Below are 16,985 nucleotides of genomic sequence, written 5' to 3'. Positions count from 1 at the left end.
ATGCCACCATTGCCTTTGAATGTGAAAAGGAGAGAGACAAGCCTCAGTCATTCGAACAAGCTGTAGAACAAGCACGACGTATCGAAATGGCGTTACAGAAATATGGTCACCGCGAAATTCCTGAAGTAGAAAACAAGAATACCGATAACGTAGACGACAACTCGACAAACAAGCCAGTATTACCATCCGATTCGACGAGCACGACCAGCACTTTGTCCGCTCTGAACAACCTTACTGAAGAATTCCGCGCGTTACGTATTAACCTGACCCAACCGAGACGAGTACCGCTCGTATGTTTCAACTGTAACAAAGAAGGTCATAAATCGACCGCATGCACCGAACCGATGAGGCCGCGGGCGATTCGAACAAACGGTAACGACCAAGGAGGAAGTTCGGGAAAAGAGCGGGGATGGCAGTAGAGGGAGATACTGTCATCCGGAACAATCAAGAAGCTCCTGGTCCTGATACTAGTGCAACGAAACAAACCGACGAAGTCAAGAATGTCAGCTTGATACAAGGCGTTAAAGTATATACCGCAGACAAACGAACTCGATCGCAGACAAGTTCCACCGACGTAGCAGCAGAAGAACGACAAACCAAGAAAGGTAAAGGGCGCGCTGATCCTATCCCGCCGATAGCAAGTTCTTCGAAGCCGCTTACGAAGGAGACACCTGTCAAAAAAACTACGAAACGGAAGCCGCCAAGAAGGTTGGAAGTCGAATTAAGCGAGCGAAAAATATGGGATCAACTCAAGGAGACGCAAGCGAACGTAAGTATGGCAGATTGGATCGCACTTTCGAAGAGTGCAGCAAAAGACGTTCAAGACGGAATACGATATTTTCACGGACGACAACCACCAAAAAGATTGACGGCGCCCATGGAGGTCAATATGGCAACACCTGCCGAGAACGGAGAAACGGACCTCGACACAGACACAAGCTCAAGTTATTTGTTCGACTCAGAAGAAAGTATTTGGGGTTCAGACAGTGAACAGTTTTCCGACGCAGACGACTCTGATAGCGATGATACCGAGTACGAGTATCCGTACGAAATCGACAAGTTGAAAGCGAGTTCACCGTTACGTGGTGTGATCACGATATTCGACCAGCCACTGGAAGCGACCTTCGATACCGGATCCGGAGTCTCGTTGATCAGTCAAGACCTTGTCAACGCACTTGGACTGAAAGTAACAAAGGACAAGTTATCGATAGAATCAGTTCATGGCGACGTTTCATCCCCTTACCCAATCGTTACCTCCGTACCAATACGAATTGCCGGAAAACTGCGACGAGAACACATGGTCGTAACCGATCGACGAACGAACTTGATATTGCTCGGTAATACATGGTTCAAACAATACGATATACGGCAGCATGTGAAGAACGGAAAGCTGATTATACCGACGAAGCGGGGAAGAGGTTACGTGGAACTGGCGGTGAAGATAATGGAAGATAACGATCAACAAAAAGACAGTGTCGAAGCGTTCGCTGTGTATGCGAGTAGAAAGGCTGCCGACGATCTGAAAACCTATACCGAAGAACGGCTAGAAGCGCAAATTCAAGAACAAGACGGAAAAGAAGAACAAGAGAAAATACCGAAAGAAATCGAAGAAATACTGCTTGGTCACGAAGATTGTTTTGTGGAAAACGCGGGGCTCGGTCGTGTAACGGACGTGCAGCATCACATACCGACGAATACGGAAACGCCGATCACCTCCAAACCGTACCGACTGACATGGCAAGAGGAGGAACAGTTAGATAAAGAATTGAAGGAATTGCTGGAATTGGAACTTATACGACCATCAAGTGGCACTTGGACATCACCTATTTTGTTCGTCAAAAAGAAAGACGGTACTCTCCGGCTATGCGTAGACTATCGGAAACTCAACGCCATCACTATCAAGGATCGATACCCTTTGCCGATCATCGAGGAGCTACTGGATTCGCTAGGTGGTGCAAAGTACTTTTCCACGTTGGACGCAGCAAGTGGGTATTGGCAAGTACCTATGTCTGACGACTCGATCGCAAAAACCGGCTTTGTTACGAAGAAAGGTACTTACGAGTTCATGGTCATGCCCTTCGGACTGACGTCAGCACCGGCCACGTTCCAACGGCTCATGTCAAACCTGTTCGCCCCGTATATTGGCAAGTTCGTCTATGTTTTCATAGACGATATCATCGTTTATTCCAAGACACTCGACGAGCACCGACAACATTTACAGCAGATACTGACGGTATGTGAAGCAGCAAATTTACGACTGAAACGATCGAAGTGCAGCTTCGCTCGGAACCAGGTTGAGTATTTGGGACACGTTGTCTCCGATCGCGGACTTTTACCGATGACACGCAATGTGGAGAAAGTATTGGCGATGAAGGAACCGCGAAACAAGGATGAAATCAGCTCTTTTCTGGGAACCGCGGGATACTATCGAAAGTTTATCCCCGATTATGCGACGATCGCGAAACCGTTGACGAAATTGCAAGGAAAGAAGAAGAAGTTCGAATGGAGCCAGAGCCAGAAGGAAGCCTTCGAGAAGCTCAAATGGTGTTTGTCCCATCCACCCCTTCTGGCGTTTGCAGACCGCAATCAGGTACAAATCGTGACAACCGACGGATCGTTTAAGGCCATTGGTGCTATTTTGTCACAATCCCCGGATGGATCTGAACAAGACGAAAAGGTTATTTGCTACGCATCAAGGAGTCTGCATGGAGCCGAGGTCAATTATTCCGCTACGCACATCGAGGCTCTTGCAGTCATCTGGGCAATCGACTACTTCCGACATTATTTAGCTGGACGACATTTCGTACTGTATACCGACCATCGCGCACTGAAGTTCATTTTTGACAACCCGAAACCGACTTCGAAACTGACGAATTGGGCAGTTTGTCTTATGGAGCACAATATGGAAATCCGATACCGCCCAGGAAAGAAGAATCCAGCTGATGCTTTCACCCGGTTGATCACACACGACGAAAATGCAACACCGTAGATCCAGCGCGAATTATGCAACACCGAGCGAAACACAAAAAAAAAAAAAAAAAAAAAAAAAAAATTCCCAAGAAAACCTACAAAAAAAAAAAAGAAGAAAAACGTATCCGGAAAACATCAACAAAAACATTTCTTTTCGACACATGGAATACCCTCGATATCTTGCGTTATATTTTTACCTTAGCGAAAACCGGTACCCATTGGACTGTACGGAATCTATGAAGAGAACAATACGCAACCAAGCCAAGAAGATAGCCATCAGCAACGGAAAGATGTACCGAAAACGAAAAGACGGCTCGATTGCACAAGAAATATTACACGAAGGGAATGTCGACGACGTTATCCGAAGCGTACATAACGAAGGTCATTTTGGAGTCAACAATACTTGGAGACGAATACGATTACAGTATGAAGCCGAAGGCCTATTTGCAAGAACAAGAAAACTCGTCAGCGAATGCCAAACATGCCAATTTCGCGCTACAGGAAAACCAAAAAGAAGAGAACAAGCCCGACCTATACCTTCACCATCCAGGCCGTTTTACATGATAGGATGCGACGCAGTGGGCCCTATGACGGAAAGCAAACGTGGTAACAAGTATATACTGGTAGCTATTGATTATCTAACTCGTTGGTTAGTTGCTGCAGCCGTTCCCAATATCACAGAAGAAACCACCGCGAACTTCTTATTCGATTGCGTCGTGAAGGATTTTGGCGTTCCCACATACATACTCACTGATCGCGGAAGCAACTTTACCTCAGGCTACGTTGGTGAATTTCTACAACGCTTGGGATGTCGACACATCACCACCACAGCCTATCGACCACAAGTCAACGGTCTTTGCGAAAGAATGAATGGAACTATTGTGAGCGCCTTAGCGAAACTTGCCCGTGAAGACGACAACCGCGAGCGCTGGGACGATTATCTCGCAGCGGCCGTATTAGCGGTACGAACCATGCCGAATGAAGCCACAAGATTTTCTCCAGGGATGCTCCTATACGGATATGAAATGCGAACCCCCGCTACATGGCCACCACCCAGAATGGATTACGTAGAAGGAGAAATCGACGAAGAAATACTAAGCCGAATGAAGGTCATCCAGCATCTGACTGAAGACGATCGGATCGAGGCAAGAAAGCGTACCAGAATCAAGCAACGAAAGGCGAAAGAACGATACGATCGCACTGTCAAAATGCAAAGAAGATACGAAATCGGTGATAAATTGCTCATGAAGGACACCCGCCCCCCTGGGAAGTTAGCTGACAAATGGATTGGCCCCATGACGGTCATCAAGGCGAATCACAACGGGACATACTATTTGGAAGGACCCCAACAATTGCGATTGAAAGGACCGGTATCCGGAGACATGCTCATACCGTTCAAGGCCCACGAGTCCATGGTTCCTGACGTTTTAACAAGAATGGCAGAACAGCAATTTCGTTCCTGGATTGAGCGTACCCGACAGGATTGATCCGATTTTTTGACGGCGACCGGTTCAAGTGGGGGAGGAGATGATGCGGCCTGTTGTGGATGTTCCGGTCGGCCTTTAAAATATTGGTCCGGAGTTGGCTGTCCGGCATGCGACCCGGAATTTGCGAATGTAAATTTTAGCTTAAATCGAATTGATCGTGCATTGTGAATAAATCGACTCTTCTTGGAGATCTATTTTTTTGGGGGCCTTACGTTTATTTCGTGCTGACAGCAGACTTATTGACGACCCTATTTCTAACATTATATCGACTTTGACTGTCACGGAAATATACTTGGATTGCAGTATCAGAACGGCAATAAGGAGTATTGTCAGAACGGTACTGATCGTATATTTTGCGGAAAGGCGGAACCCGTGCAACGACCTTCACTGTTTTATTTTACCTTGATCATATCTGTACCGCGGGCTCTATCGCTTACCACTCATTCCCCGATCCCTATTTTCGTTCTTCTTTAATCGCCAGCCACTTGCCCGTATCATGAAAATTTGAGCGAAACAACTTATGCGTATTACAACTGTGACTGCGTTGTGACGCCTTTGGTTCCGTTTCTGCCAATCAGCTTCGTAGCATTTGATGCGTCCTCTTTAAAACCAAAGGCGATGTCCTGGCCCTGGTGCTTGCGCAGATTTGCGCGATTCTATCAGCATATCTGTTAATGCAGCGGTATCTGATAAAAAATTATGGTGGCCTTTAATCATTTATTATGGTATACCAGCTACTTGTTGTTGTTATATCAATTTTCATCCGATTCGTCATGATTTTCTATAATCCATGCAAGAATTAAATGGTGTTTTGTTAATACTTGTTTCCAGTATAGTTATTTTTCTGTGTTTTTAGCGAGAATTCGTTACGGTGCGGTATAAAATCGCCGATTTAAAGTATTTGATTTGCTTGTATTTTTCTTCGAGCAACGAGGAATACAGTTGTCTGTCCGACTCTGCTTCTTTGGTGTGTCGTAGTGTTGCTGGTCATTCTTGATGTCTTGCAATGTTATATACTGTTAATTGTGCAGCATAAGACTTCATGTAAGCCGTGCCTTGGCTAAATCATACTTGGGACAACAGGGTAGCGCCATAGTCCGACTGGCGTTTCTGTTGCCCTACAGTTTCTCTTTCCTCTGTTGAAATGAACCTTGTTGCTTTTACAGTGAGAGACCGAGACATTTGGTTGCTTGTAAAATTGTACAAAATTTTTGTTCTACCTTCTATCTTTTGAATAAGTATTTCAAGTGAGTCCTTGCTTCGAGTTGCTTGTCAGATTTTTATCTGATGGACACAGATCCTAGAAGACGCGACGATCGGCGACTGAATCAAAGACTCCAAATCCACCGTCACGCAACAATGGGTTGGTTCCCCAAGCGGACCACTAACATCGTTTGCGACCTCCTTACAAGTTGACTCTCTTTTTTCCTTTTTTTGGTCCTTTCGCATCTTGAATCCACCGATTGCAGGATAACTTTTATTAAACCATGCAAGCAATCAAGTGTGTTGTTGTTGGAGACGGGTACGTACCATCTCGAGTAAAAGAGTCTATGCACGTCAAAAGGCAATAGCAAACGACACTTGGGTATCATGTCAGTCGACTTGCCCGAGATGACGAGCTATTTGGGGAAAAAAAAGACCATGAACGTCATCTGAGTGATGATATTAACCTATTTTTTTTTTTTTCGCGTGGTTTCCTTTTTCTTTCGCTCGACATTTCAGTGCCGTCGGTAAAACCTGTTTATTGATCTCATATACGACCAATGCCTTTCCTGGAGAATACATTCCTACAGTGTAAGAGAGCAAAACGAGAAAAAACCATGACAATGCTGAACAGGACAACTGGCTGACTGGGAGACTATGTATTGCTATAGTTTCGACAACTACTCGGCCAATGTGATGGTGGATGGCAAACCTATCAATCTTGGTCTTTGGGATACAGCGGGTCAAGAAGATTATGATCGATTGCGTCCTTTATCATACCCACAAACCGATGTGTTTTTGATTTGTTTCTCACTCGTCAGTCCACCTTCCTTTGAAAACGTGAAGACAAAGGTATTATTTATTTGACTTTTTTGGGATCAAGCCATGTCGTTGTTCATGTTATATCGCTTTTTTTTTTACTAGTGGTATCCTGAAATCAGCCATCACGCACCAAATACACCAATGATTTTGGTAGGCACGAAATTGGATTTACGCGAGGATCCGGAAACCATTGCGAAACTGCGTCAGAAGAATATGGCCCCGATTTCATATTCACAAAGTCTACAAATGGCCAAAGACATCGGCGCAGTAAAATATTTGGAATGTTCGGCTTTGACACAAAAAGGATTGAAAAACGTGTTTGACGAAGCTATTCGCGCCGTGCTCTGCCCATCTCCGCCACCCAAAAGACAGAAGAAGTGCACGATTTTGTAAGAACACAAAATGAATACATTATAAAAGAGAAAAAACCCACCAAAAAGAAGACATACGGCTTCATCCCACCTATGAGATTCTAGCTCTCGACCCTCTTTTTTTTCATTCTCCCATTTTTTTTATTGTGATAATCTTCAAGAGAAAGTAAAGAAAACTCCTCAAAAACAGTCAAAGCGAATTTGGTTTTGCCAGTGTTTTTACGATTGGGCTTCTGGCCAGTAATAACTTTTTATTTAACGCTATTGACTGTCAAGGGAACTACTGGGAGCAAGTCTTTCTCATGATCCGTCTTTTTATTTTCTGCGCTTGAGGATCATTTTAGGATCGTGCTTTGACATTCAAGTGCAAAAAAAAGCTCCACACACACGCAATCGGCCGCCAACTCCGCGATTTTTTTGGAACGCAGAAATTTTTTAAAATTTAAACAGCGTCATGAAACACAACCATGTAAATGAATCTCGCGCTTCTGGAAAAAAAAAGAATGCAAGTCCGTTATAAGTACAATAAGCCTGCCTAATCTCCAAACACCTATTCAGAGAGGAAAAAACGCGACAGCTTGTTTGACTAGTATTGCATTAATGTGTTGCACACAACTTTTCCAGAAAATAGTAGCCCATTGAAGAGATGGACTATGGAGGGCAGATCGAGATCTAGATCGTAACAAAACGCAGATAAGGCACTGAACTTTGAAAGAAACCATGATCGAGGCAGGACGGGCACACGATAGATGCTTTCCTTGTTTCATGGTAACAAACAATTCTGACAAATATGCAGATCAGTGTGGCATTGCACGCGCTGTCCCGTGCTTTCAAGAGCTACTCTTTTGTCATGTGGTGCTGAAGATGCGTGTCCAGCGAACCTTGCATCAAAAGGAAACAACAAATCATTAGCGGAAAGGATCAATGAGTCTCAGAATGCTAAATTTGGAAACTTCGACGATCTGATTTCTTAGATGCACGTGCGAAATTTGGTCGCATCATTGTCTGAGTGTGATTTTACCAAGAACCAAGGAAAACTAGAAATGGATCCATGCTGTTGCCCCGTTTACGCTCAAACTTCAGGTAGCAGAACAGTATCTTATACGACGCTCCAAATGAAATTTGTAGAGTTCCCAGGCTCAAATAACGCTTTCTCAATGTTTATCAAGCTAATCAAGCTGATCTGTCATCAGACCCTTGCAAGCAAGTGCTGCAGTTCAGCGCCTGTGTAGCAGTGGTAAGAAAATCTACTATTAAATTGCAACTGATGCAATCAGCTACAGTAAGCTTGATCCCAGCCATTTCCGCCAGCTAATCCTGCTTCCTGATGAAAAACGGAAGCAATAGCGTTTGAAGGGAAAAACGCTGTAAAGTAAAATGACACAAAAACAAGAAACGTATGTGAGGATAAATGAGGCTATTGAAAATTACAGTCTGATCATTTAGCTTATCAATAATGACAAAAAGCAATGGTAAAAGGATGGTCAACGAGAAATATGCCTCCATTCAATAAATCACTCATCCATTTTGTAAGAGTCGTCACTATAAAAAAAATCCTGGAAAGATCTTCAAGGAGATTGCAATCTTTATTTGTTTTTACAAAATGGTATCATTCTTCAAAGCCATGAGCGAAATGCAAAATGTCCTGTTCTGCATATGCTGGATCTTCAACTAAATTTGGCTCGCTCTGAGTAGGAATGGTAACCCCATCGATGATGGAGGTGATTGATAAATCGGACGACAAGGGCCAGCGTCTTGGTATGGGCCTTTTAGGGTTCTCGGTGGAAATGAGGCGATGAAGGGACGAATGATTATCTTCAATCAGTGGTTTTCGAGCCCACGCCAAGTAATAATTGTAGTAAGACTTGTATTCATACACCTCTTTCATGAGTTGATCGATGTCTCGATAGAATTGGTCTTTGGGAAAATGGCAAGCTTCGGCGAAAATCTTGCCATAACTCTGGAACGTCAGACGAATCACCTTTTCAATCAAAGCCCCCTCCGGTCCCTCTGTCGGAAACCCAACCGAAATGATATCATGGTGGATATCCGTCATGCCGCCAACATCGCACAGATAGTCACACATGTACTGAGCCCAGTTCACATCCACACCATAGCCTTTTAGAAACGCTTCGGCAACTGAGCACAATTCAATAAATTAGAGTGCATCATACATGGGAAAAGCTTTCCATCAAGAACTTACATGGTGCTAATAATTTTTTTCCTGTAGGGCCGACGCTTTTCATGATGGGGTCCACTTCACGGAATTCTACATAGCCTCCTGGTTTCAAAACACGCCGAATTTCTTTGACGATAATCTAGTTGAAAAAAAATGAATCACCCGTTCCGTGGAGCCTGATAGAGATTTTTTTTTTGCCCTACCGTCCATTCATCCCGGGAAAAACACTTGTAGGTCATTCGCATGTGAATGTAATCAAAGTGACTGTCCTCGAAAGGCAAGCCTTGAGTGACATCGGCTTGAATGAAATGGGCATTGGCAGGTTTGATATCGAGTGGATATTGGACGGATAAATCAATGCCATAAAATTGAGTAATAGGATAATCGGTGGCCATTTCTAACACCCAAACGCCCGTACCACAGGCCACGTCCAGCACGTAAGCCGGTTCAGTACGACGGACCCAATTAGTATGCGTGGATGTAGTTCGTTTCGTAGCCGATGATAACTGAGTATCAGCGGAACATCGGCGTTCTTCGTCGTTGCCATTGGAAGCATCCCATGAAACTGTCAAAGTCTGAGACAATAGATCATGCACAGGTGCTGAAAAGTTGCCGGAAAAGCAACGCTTGAGCATAAAATGCTAAAGGGATCGTACGAGGAGTTATGAAAATTGTTACATCCAATCAAACGATATTGACAAAGAAACAAACAAATAAAAATGCTCAGACGAAAAACCTTACCGCCTGAATCAGACGATCTTGCTCTTCAAGATCATTGGGTAACGCATATCTGGTATTGAGAGCCTGATATCGTCTTCCGTCAATAATGACATTCTGTTCTGGCTCAATGTTGTGACCTCCAGATGGGTCCAAGGCCACTGGTTCAGTAGCCGTCCGTTCTGAAGACGATGTGGTCTTGATATATTTGGTGGGAATCCGAAGGATCTGCTTAGCCCTTATTGATTTGGCCCGTGGTAGGTGCGGTTTAGACTTAACAGAGTCCTTTATCTTGTCTGTCGCTGACTTGGGCTCGGCCTTTAGATGATGAAGTGTGATTGCGTTTCCCATACAGACAATAATCAATAGTGAGAATCATCAGATAAAAAAAAAGCGTTTCCAAAAAGCGTAAAACAGAAAGGAAAACTATAAAAAGGAAATTTTGCCACACGACTTATTTTTATGTTTTTCTGGCCCCATTCCCAAGTTGGATAATATTTTACAGCACGTTGTCGAGTGTTGGCCAATCAGAAATCATAGAATAAAAGAATCATGCAAAAATTTCTAACCCGAAAAACCCATTGCAAATAAAGATTAAATGACGTTTTCAACAGTTTTGTGCGCGATTTTTTTTTGTTCATTTCTTCTTCCTTGTTCATTTCTCTTATCTGCGTATTATGCCACCTACTCCTGACGAAGCACCCTTTGTAGCTCCAGCACGTCGATTCTCACTCGCTCACATCCCACAGCCCGTGTATCTGGGTCTGGATGTCGAAGTCTCGGAAGACCTTAGTTCATCCATCTATTCCATTTGTGTCCATGACGGTGCTTACACTACCGATTACTACAGCGGTCACCTCGCCGACCACAAGGAAGGTCTGGATAAGAAGGAATGTGTACGCGAAGCATTGGAAGAATTGAAGAAAGTGGTCAAACTGTTTGCCACCTCGCAGCATTACAAAGTCCAGTTAATTGCCTGCTCTTATCTTATTGCAAAGCAATACATCCGAGATGAAGACAAACCCGAGCACTCAGCCATGAGTGATTTCTGGAGAGAATTTGATGCCATTCCTTTCCGAGTGCAAACCCACGGCGATACGTCAGATGAACGCGCTAGTGCCGCCGTTCGCAAGGCCGTGATGTGGTAAGACAACGATCCAGAAAAAATGTGCCATTGACGTGGAATCCATCCATATTGAACACCCATGCAATTTTTTCCTCTTTGTTTTTACAGGATAAGTCCTCAATATCCAGGAAACCTTCCCAGAATCTCGGTTGGCTATCGTCATGAGGTAAGAAAATAATTTTTTTTATTAATTTCTTTATGGCAACTGTGTGAGCTGACATTAACGTAATTTCCAACCGTTATTTTTTTTCAATTTTTTCAATCTCCTCTCCCCCGGCATAACCATTTTAGGTGGAAGGTAATTTATATACCCGTTGTCATGGATGAAGTATTATATCATACTCACGGAATCTCCTTGGCGATCTAGTCGATTTTAATAATATTATCCATTTGGTGGACTTGGTGGATTATAAGGAATCAGTGAAAGCCGAGACATGGAGAGTCTGGAGCGAAATCTCCCAGGTTTTCAAGAACAGGAATCTTCGTGTTTCCTTTTTCAATTCTACACCTCAAGGTGGTGGTGGTATGTATAAAAACCCTTAAATGTGTCATTATTTTAAAGCTCGGACATCTCACCGTTTCTCTTTTTGTCGTCGTTGTTATCTAGTGGCTTTGATGCGACATGCTTTACTGCGTTTTTTGAACCTTAACGGAATCAAAGTGCACTGTAAGTTTTCTTTATTTCTTTACTTGACGTTCCTACTAGTTCGTGGCCGGGCGCTTCTAATTCATCCGGGTTCAAATTTTACATAGGGTATGTGGCGCGTCCCAAGCCTGAGGTGTTTGATATCACCAAACGCAAATTCCATAATGTATTGCAAGGTGTGGCGGCTCCCAATGTGCGCCTGACGGCCGAAGATAAGCAGACCTTCATTGACTGGTCCAACGACAACGTGAACAGATTCTGGGGCGACGAGAAAGGTCCCTTGAGAAACTCGGATGTCATCGTTATTGACGATCCTCAAGGTAAAAATTGTCTCTTTATATGACGTAATTGGAGCATGCTGCCGAAATCTTTAATCATCTCTTGTTTTGCAGTGTGCGGTATTATCCCTCATATTAAGCGATGCAGCCCTAATACACGTATTATTTTCCGTTCGCATATCGAGATTCGAGCGGATTTGATTCGTGATTATCCCGACGGCCCACAGGCTGAAACATGGAAGTAAGTGGCAAAAAGTTTCACTTTCTTGGCAGTGAAAAAAAAAGACCCACCCTTTTTTGGACTTGGCTAATCAGAAACCCTTGCTTTCTTTTTCTTTTTCCCTTGTTAACCCTCCCCCACCCCCCAAAAATACCATAGTTTCTTGTGGCAATTCATCAAATATGCCGATCTATTTGTGGCTCATCCGATTCAAAACTTTGTTCCGGACGTGGTGCCTCGTCGCAATGTCGTTTTATTACCTGCCGCCACGGATCCTTTGGATGGGCTGAACAAGGAATTGACAGGATGGTGTGTGACTTACTACCGTTCCGTGTTTAACCGTATCTGTGTGGACCAAGGTGCCAATGAAGTCGATTGGAAACGTCCCTACATCACTCAAGTGGCGCGATTTGATCCTTCCAAGGGTATTCCGGATGTGCTTGAAGCTTATCGCTTACTGCGCGAACGCATGGACAAGGAAGGAGTCGAAGAATACCGCATTCCTCAACTGATCATTTGTGGCCACGGTAGCATCGACGATCCCGATGGTACCATCATCTATGAACAAACTCACGAAGTCATTAATTCGCCTCCTTTTGCTTCCATTGCTACCGATATTATCGCTGCTCGTCTTCCCGCTTGCGATCAGTTGCTCAACATGGTGTTACGCGGAGCTCACATTGCACTTCAGTTGTCCCACAGAGAAGGTTTCGAAGTCAAGGTCACTGAAGCCTTCCAAAAGGGTAAGTCTTTGATCTCAGTATCAATCCATTGGATTTTACTCATGGATCGCATTTTTTACATTTCACATTCTTGTTTGATTTACAGGTGTGCCGGTGATTGCTTACCGAGCTGGTGGTATTCCTCTGCAGATTCGCGAAGATGTGACGGGATTCCTGGTGACCATTGGCGACGTGAAAGGCGTGGCCAATAAGCTGTATGAATTGATGCAGGATCGCGAGTTGCACGAACGTATGAGCTCAGCTGCGCTCGAGCTTTTAACCGAAGAATATTTCACGGTTTGGAACGCGACTTCATGGCTCTTCATGTGCAATGAATTGACCAATTCGCGTGTATGCAGCGAAGGTCTCTTGGATGTTGAAAATACTTATGAAAGAAACTCCAGAATTGGCGACAGCAAGAAAGTGTGCGATTTCTGGATCCAGAAATACAACTACAATCCTTAGAATAATTTTTGTTTAGTGAACAAATGTCTGTAAAAAAGAAACCAATCACAAAGCCCCAATTCAAGAAACCAAAACATGTACGAATATAAACAGATTTTAGTAAAATCAAAAACTGGTTTGATATAAATAAAAAACGTCCGTCTTTCAAGATTTCCTTCCACTGCCAAGCATATTTACATTCGACCGATGAGAATGATTAGTCGATGACAGTTGTAAGGATGAAGTCGGCGGCTGTTGTTGTTGCGCCAGGGTTCTTAGCAGTGTTGGAGGCTTGCTTCCTGAAGCATCCGAAGATGAAGAAGTGCTGCTGGTAGCAGCCGTAGCAGCCTGTTACGGCAGCATGGATGATTAGCGACCATCTTCTTTTTATTACATCACATACTTCAGGATTCACTTAAGGTGAGTTTCTTACCTCTTCCGATAGCGGCTGCCTTCGTTTTTTTGCACTCTCTTTTAGTTTTTCCCATCGTTCGCGATATTTCTTCATTAGTCCTTCCTGCTTTTCATTCCGGGCTTTGAGCTGACGATTCTCTTCCTCCAACTCTTTAATACGGAATACTACACATTCCGATGATTATCTTACTGTAAATGTATCAAAGCAATCCACTTTTTTTCGCTAGAAAATATTGAACGTACCTAGATCAGAATGGATCATGTTGTTGGCCATCATGGACGGCGGGAAACGAGCGTTGGTGCTGGCGGCGAGTGAGATGGCGGAGGAGGATCGCAAGTTGGCATCTTGGGTTTGCATGATCCGCTGGGCTTGTTTCTGAACATCGTTTCGAAACTGAATAAAACTGCTTTTCAACATATTGCTTTCAGCTTCCGTTTTTTCCAAGCGTTGTATTCGCCGCGTCAATTGGTCAATCTTGGCTTTTAATCGCCCGTTTTCCGCCGCGTATTCTTCCAGCGTTCTAACAGCCATGAATACCTAGATGAATATACAATGGACTGGTGTGACCTGATGTTTTACGCAACCGGTTGAGTCAACTTACCGGCATTCGTGGCTCGATGTATTTGCATTGGCCGGTTTTTGTGTGTCGAGTTGACTCTTGTTTTTTCCCGATGGCCGAGTGTCGGAACCGTCATTATCATCAACAGGAATAACGTAATAGGAATCGAGCATGTGTTGATGTAGCAAGTCGTCATCGCCATTGGCGTCGCAGTTGGAACCGTCGTCTTCCGCTTTGGAAAGAGGGGTTGGAATATCGTCATCATCGATGGGAGCCGACGTGAAAGCGACGGGATTCGATTTGCCGCCCAACATGCGCAAAATCACCTCCCAAAATTTCTCAAACGGATCAGAATCGTCTTGATCATCCTTGTAAAAATAACAAAATGTGAATATACGACTGCTGAGGATTTTTCATCAGAAAGAAAGTACAACGAGTTACCTACAGTGGAAAGCACGGCGTAGGATCCTCCCATCACACTAAGTGAGGCCATTAATTGCTGCTTACTAGAAGCAAAGAGCTTACCATCGGGTAAAGCGTTCCGTAATCCGTTCATATCAGAATAAGCATTGGTCATTTTATAGCCGGTATTTCCCACCGCATGCACAGGAGGCGGAGGGGATGTTCGTTCCATTTGCCGCTTGAATTGTATTCGGCGTTGAATGTCCTTGATTTTGCGGGTGTGGTTGGCTGTAAGTAATTGCAAGGTTTTTCGTGCCTAACTTGACTTTGGTAAGTATTTCACGCCGCCTTTGTACTCTCATAGGGTGTCGACTCACTTCTGGATCTTGGGTGTCGTCAATTGCTTTTTGGAATTGTTCTATATATGCAAATATGTATGCGTAGGTATGTGGAACAAGAAGAGTGGAATGATCGTAAAAAATGCCACAAGTCAGTAATAACAAACGATTTCGTCGATAATATCACTTTTTACCTGCTGCATGTTGATGGGCTTCTATGGCTTGTGTCCAATTCTCCCTGTCTTCATATTCTTCTGCCGCATTGGCATAAGCGTGACCCTGCAACGAGACAATTAGAAACATGAGCCATGTGAGCAATCGGAAACGAGAGAGAACAACTTACAGCATTGACAGGTGCTTCCTTTGTAGACATGATAAGGTTAATACAGAAGCAAGGTAGGTATACAGTTTAAAAGGGCACATGCAACAGTGTGAAAAATCAAAGCTCTGGTCTCTGCGGAGAAATACAAAAACAACTCAGCTGAGGCATATCATGCGAAATTTTTCAAAATTTAAGATCATTGATTACAATCCCTCGTAGATATACGCGTATACTATCAAGATTGCGTTATGCATCATAATAAAAAGAAAGGCTGATTGATAAAAACCTTTTTGATACAAGTCTGAGATGGAGCGGACCATCTAGCAAAAATCGGCCTGCCATCCTTATTCAACTTTTTTTGACCACAGTTCAAGTAGACTAGTTGTGCTCTTTGATTTAGCTGATGCCGGAAGCGACAACGAGGGAGAGGCATTAACGTTGAGGATAAGATAACGGAATACTGTAATACGTTTTTCATTATTGTTGTGCTGAAAAGTGAGCAGAGTCATCAAGAGTTCTTGATTTCAGTTTCGTAGTTGTGACTTTGTCTGTAAGCATGTAAACATTAGGGATGAATAAAATAAGTTTATATGATGATAGAACAATGATAATTTGGTATAAATATTTCTAACTAAAAATTGGGGCATTATTTGAAGCTTTTCTCAGGTCTCTCTATTCAAAGAGATACTTGAGCATCTAAAAGGCCTGAACAATGCCTCTTCCTTTTCTGTATGCTTGCTGTATGTATGTAGTATGTTTGAAAAATGGATTGGATGCCCAATGATCCCAGATGGAGATTGCCGATTATGCGTTGAGAAATTGACGCATGCTTGTTTGCTTGTATCGTGCTTGTCTGTCAAAGGCAGCGAGGGCTTCGTAAAACACATTCATGGTGACCCCGGCACGGGCATCGACGTGAACAAAGTGAACCCCGAGCGTTTTTACTTCGGCATTGCGTCGTTCGTCATCAAAAAATAACATGTCCTTGCATGCAATCCCGGATTTCTCAGATAGGGCCGTAAAGTGGCGCAGTTTACTGGTCGGATAGATTTCCATGAAATCAATATTCTCTCGCAAAGTCGTGTTACCAAGTTCAGGCACCCGCAGCAACGTCAATGCATTCAAAGCCCTGTCACATTTTTTAATTTAGCAAAAATCATCGCAAGAAAACCCCATTTTTCTTTCAACCGAATTACCATTCAGGAGCACCTGTACGAGAAGCAATGGCAATCTTGACATCCTTGAACGATCGGATCAGTGTAAAAATGGCCGTGATATGTTTGAACAACATCAATTGCTCGCCATATCTATTCAACTTGCGTAAGCTATCTATCATTACTTGGATCGTTAATATGTAAAGAGACTTACTTGTTTTCAATGCGATTAGCGACTTTATCATACGCATAAGGAGGACCATAGGTGCAGTCAATCCTAAGGTGGAACAGTGAGTGGTTTAGATCACGGCCATTACGAAAATAACGAAACCACTTACCATTCGGGCCAAATGGTATAATCAAGATCAAAGACAATCATTCTGGGTAAGCGTTCAGGAATTGTCATTGACTTGTTGCTGTTGTTATTGTGATTAGCGGATTTGGTCATGTTAGAAAAGTCTGATCAGGAACAAAGCACAGAAAAAAAAGTGCCATTTTAAGCTTCTTTTTTCTGCACGAATGATTGAACTCCGTTGCTGCGGACTTGGCTGTGACGACTTTTTCGCGCAGCTGTTGCTCGGTTTCTTTTTTTTTTTTTTGGGACTTCCAG

The 16,985-nt window shown here is 43.5% G+C and overlaps 5 protein-coding genes across 5 annotated transcripts; 2 read left to right on the top strand and 3 right to left on the bottom strand.

Annotated features, from left to right (window-relative positions):
* The first annotated feature begins 5,804 nt into the window (after positions 1 to 5,804).
* BYT42DRAFT_555356 (rac protein) lies at positions 5,805 to 7,137 on the top strand. The gene is made up of 4 exons (XM_051566655.1): positions 5,805 to 5,979; positions 6,180 to 6,251; positions 6,332 to 6,512; positions 6,585 to 7,137. The coding sequence occupies exons 1-4, from the start codon at positions 5,945 to 5,947 to the stop codon at positions 6,873 to 6,875; spliced, it is 579 nt and encodes a 192-aa protein (XP_051426977.1). The 5' UTR covers positions 5,805 to 5,944; the 3' UTR covers positions 6,876 to 7,137.
* Positions 7,138 to 8,391: 1,254 nt separating this feature from the next.
* Positions 8,392 to 10,220, bottom strand: BYT42DRAFT_555350 (uncharacterized protein). Its single transcript, XM_051566654.1, has 4 exons — positions 9,774 to 10,220; positions 9,236 to 9,673; positions 9,057 to 9,171; positions 8,392 to 8,992 (listed from the first exon to the last, which is right to left on the bottom strand). The coding sequence occupies exons 1-4, from the start codon at positions 10,098 to 10,100 to the stop codon at positions 8,463 to 8,465; spliced, it is 1,410 nt and encodes a 469-aa protein (XP_051426976.1). The 5' UTR covers positions 10,101 to 10,220; the 3' UTR covers positions 8,392 to 8,462.
* Positions 10,221 to 10,369: 149 nt separating this feature from the next.
* On the top strand, positions 10,370 to 13,342 carry BYT42DRAFT_555348 (uncharacterized protein). The gene is made up of 9 exons (XM_051566653.1): positions 10,370 to 10,893; positions 10,984 to 11,041; positions 11,167 to 11,173; positions 11,243 to 11,398; positions 11,483 to 11,542; positions 11,629 to 11,841; positions 11,914 to 12,040; positions 12,179 to 12,762; positions 12,848 to 13,342. Exons 1-9 carry the CDS (start codon positions 10,427 to 10,429, stop codon positions 13,204 to 13,206), a joined length of 2,031 nt encoding a protein of 676 aa, XP_051426975.1. The 5' UTR covers positions 10,370 to 10,426; the 3' UTR covers positions 13,207 to 13,342.
* Positions 13,343 to 15,467, bottom strand: BYT42DRAFT_641575 (uncharacterized protein). The gene is made up of 9 exons (XM_051572557.1): positions 15,429 to 15,467; positions 15,243 to 15,353; positions 15,094 to 15,178; positions 14,939 to 14,979; positions 14,605 to 14,877; positions 14,202 to 14,527; positions 13,843 to 14,120; positions 13,619 to 13,764; positions 13,343 to 13,533 (listed from the first exon to the last, which is right to left on the bottom strand). Exons 2-9 carry the CDS (start codon positions 15,270 to 15,272, stop codon positions 13,351 to 13,353), a joined length of 1,362 nt encoding a protein of 453 aa, XP_051426974.1. The 5' UTR covers positions 15,273 to 15,353; positions 15,429 to 15,467; the 3' UTR covers positions 13,343 to 13,350.
* A 322-nt stretch (positions 15,468 to 15,789) lies between these two features.
* On the bottom strand, positions 15,790 to 16,985 carry BYT42DRAFT_555336 (magnesium-dependent phosphatase-1). Its single transcript, XM_051566652.1, has 4 exons — positions 16,714 to 16,985; positions 16,590 to 16,652; positions 16,418 to 16,528; positions 15,790 to 16,350 (listed from the first exon to the last, which is right to left on the bottom strand). Exons 1-4 carry the CDS (start codon positions 16,821 to 16,823, stop codon positions 16,026 to 16,028), a joined length of 609 nt encoding a protein of 202 aa, XP_051426973.1. The 5' UTR covers positions 16,824 to 16,985; the 3' UTR covers positions 15,790 to 16,025.

Source organism: Radiomyces spectabilis (assembly GCF_025331425.1).
Source record: "Radiomyces spectabilis strain NRRL 2753 chromosome Unknown BYT42scaffold_2, whole genome shotgun sequence".
In the NCBI taxonomy this organism is placed as follows: domain Eukaryota; kingdom Fungi; phylum Mucoromycota; class Mucoromycetes; order Mucorales; family Radiomycetaceae; genus Radiomyces; species Radiomyces spectabilis.
Note: the sequence above shows the minus strand (reverse complement) of the source record. Positions and strands in the feature narration are given on the sequence as shown.

Coding starts and splice junctions, on each gene's coding strand:
- BYT42DRAFT_555348 (XM_051566653.1), top strand. CDS start 10,427: ATGCCACCTACTCCTGACGAAGCACCCTTTGTAGCTCCAGCACGTCGA. Junction 11,543..11,628: donor TAACGGAATCAAAGTGCACT/GTAAGTTTTCTT, acceptor AATTTTACATAG/GGTATGTGGCGCGTCCCAAG. Junction 12,041..12,178: donor CCACAGGCTGAAACATGGAA/GTAAGTGGCAAA, acceptor AAAATACCATAG/TTTCTTGTGGCAATTCATCA.
- BYT42DRAFT_555350 (XM_051566654.1), bottom strand. CDS start 10,100: ATGGGAAACGCAATCACACTTCATCATCTAAAGGCCGAGCCCAAGTCA. Junction 9,674..9,773: donor AAGATCGTCTGATTCAGGCG/GTAAGGTTTTTC, acceptor CGATCCCTTTAG/CATTTTATGCTCAAGCGTTG. Junction 9,172..9,235: donor TTTCCCGGGATGAATGGACG/GTAGGGCAAAAA, acceptor TTTTTCAACTAG/ATTATCGTCAAAGAAATTCG.
- BYT42DRAFT_555356 (XM_051566655.1), top strand. CDS start 5,945: ATGCAAGCAATCAAGTGTGTTGTTGTTGGAGACGG. Junction 5,980..6,179: donor TGTGTTGTTGTTGGAGACGG/GTACGTACCATC, acceptor TCGACATTTCAG/TGCCGTCGGTAAAACCTGTT. Junction 6,252..6,331: donor GGAGAATACATTCCTACAGT/GTAAGAGAGCAA, acceptor GTATTGCTATAG/TTTCGACAACTACTCGGCCA.
- BYT42DRAFT_555336 (XM_051566652.1), bottom strand. CDS start 16,823: ATGACCAAATCCGCTAATCACAATAACAACAGCAACAAGTCAATGACA. Junction 16,529..16,589: donor GCTAATCGCATTGAAAACAA/GTAAGTCTCTTT, acceptor CAAGTTGAATAG/ATATGGCGAGCAATTGATGT. Junction 16,351..16,417: donor CGTACAGGTGCTCCTGAATG/GTAATTCGGTTG, acceptor AAAATGTGACAG/GGCTTTGAATGCATTGACGT.
- BYT42DRAFT_641575 (XM_051572557.1), bottom strand. CDS start 15,272: ATGTCTACAAAGGAAGCACCTGTCAATGCT. Junction 14,121..14,201: donor ACATCGAGCCACGAATGCCG/GTAAGTTGACTC, acceptor CATGGCTGTTAG/AACGCTGGAAGAATACGCGG. Junction 13,765..13,842: donor CATGATCCATTCTGATCTAG/GTACGTTCAATA, acceptor CGGAATGTGTAG/TATTCCGTATTAAAGAGTTG.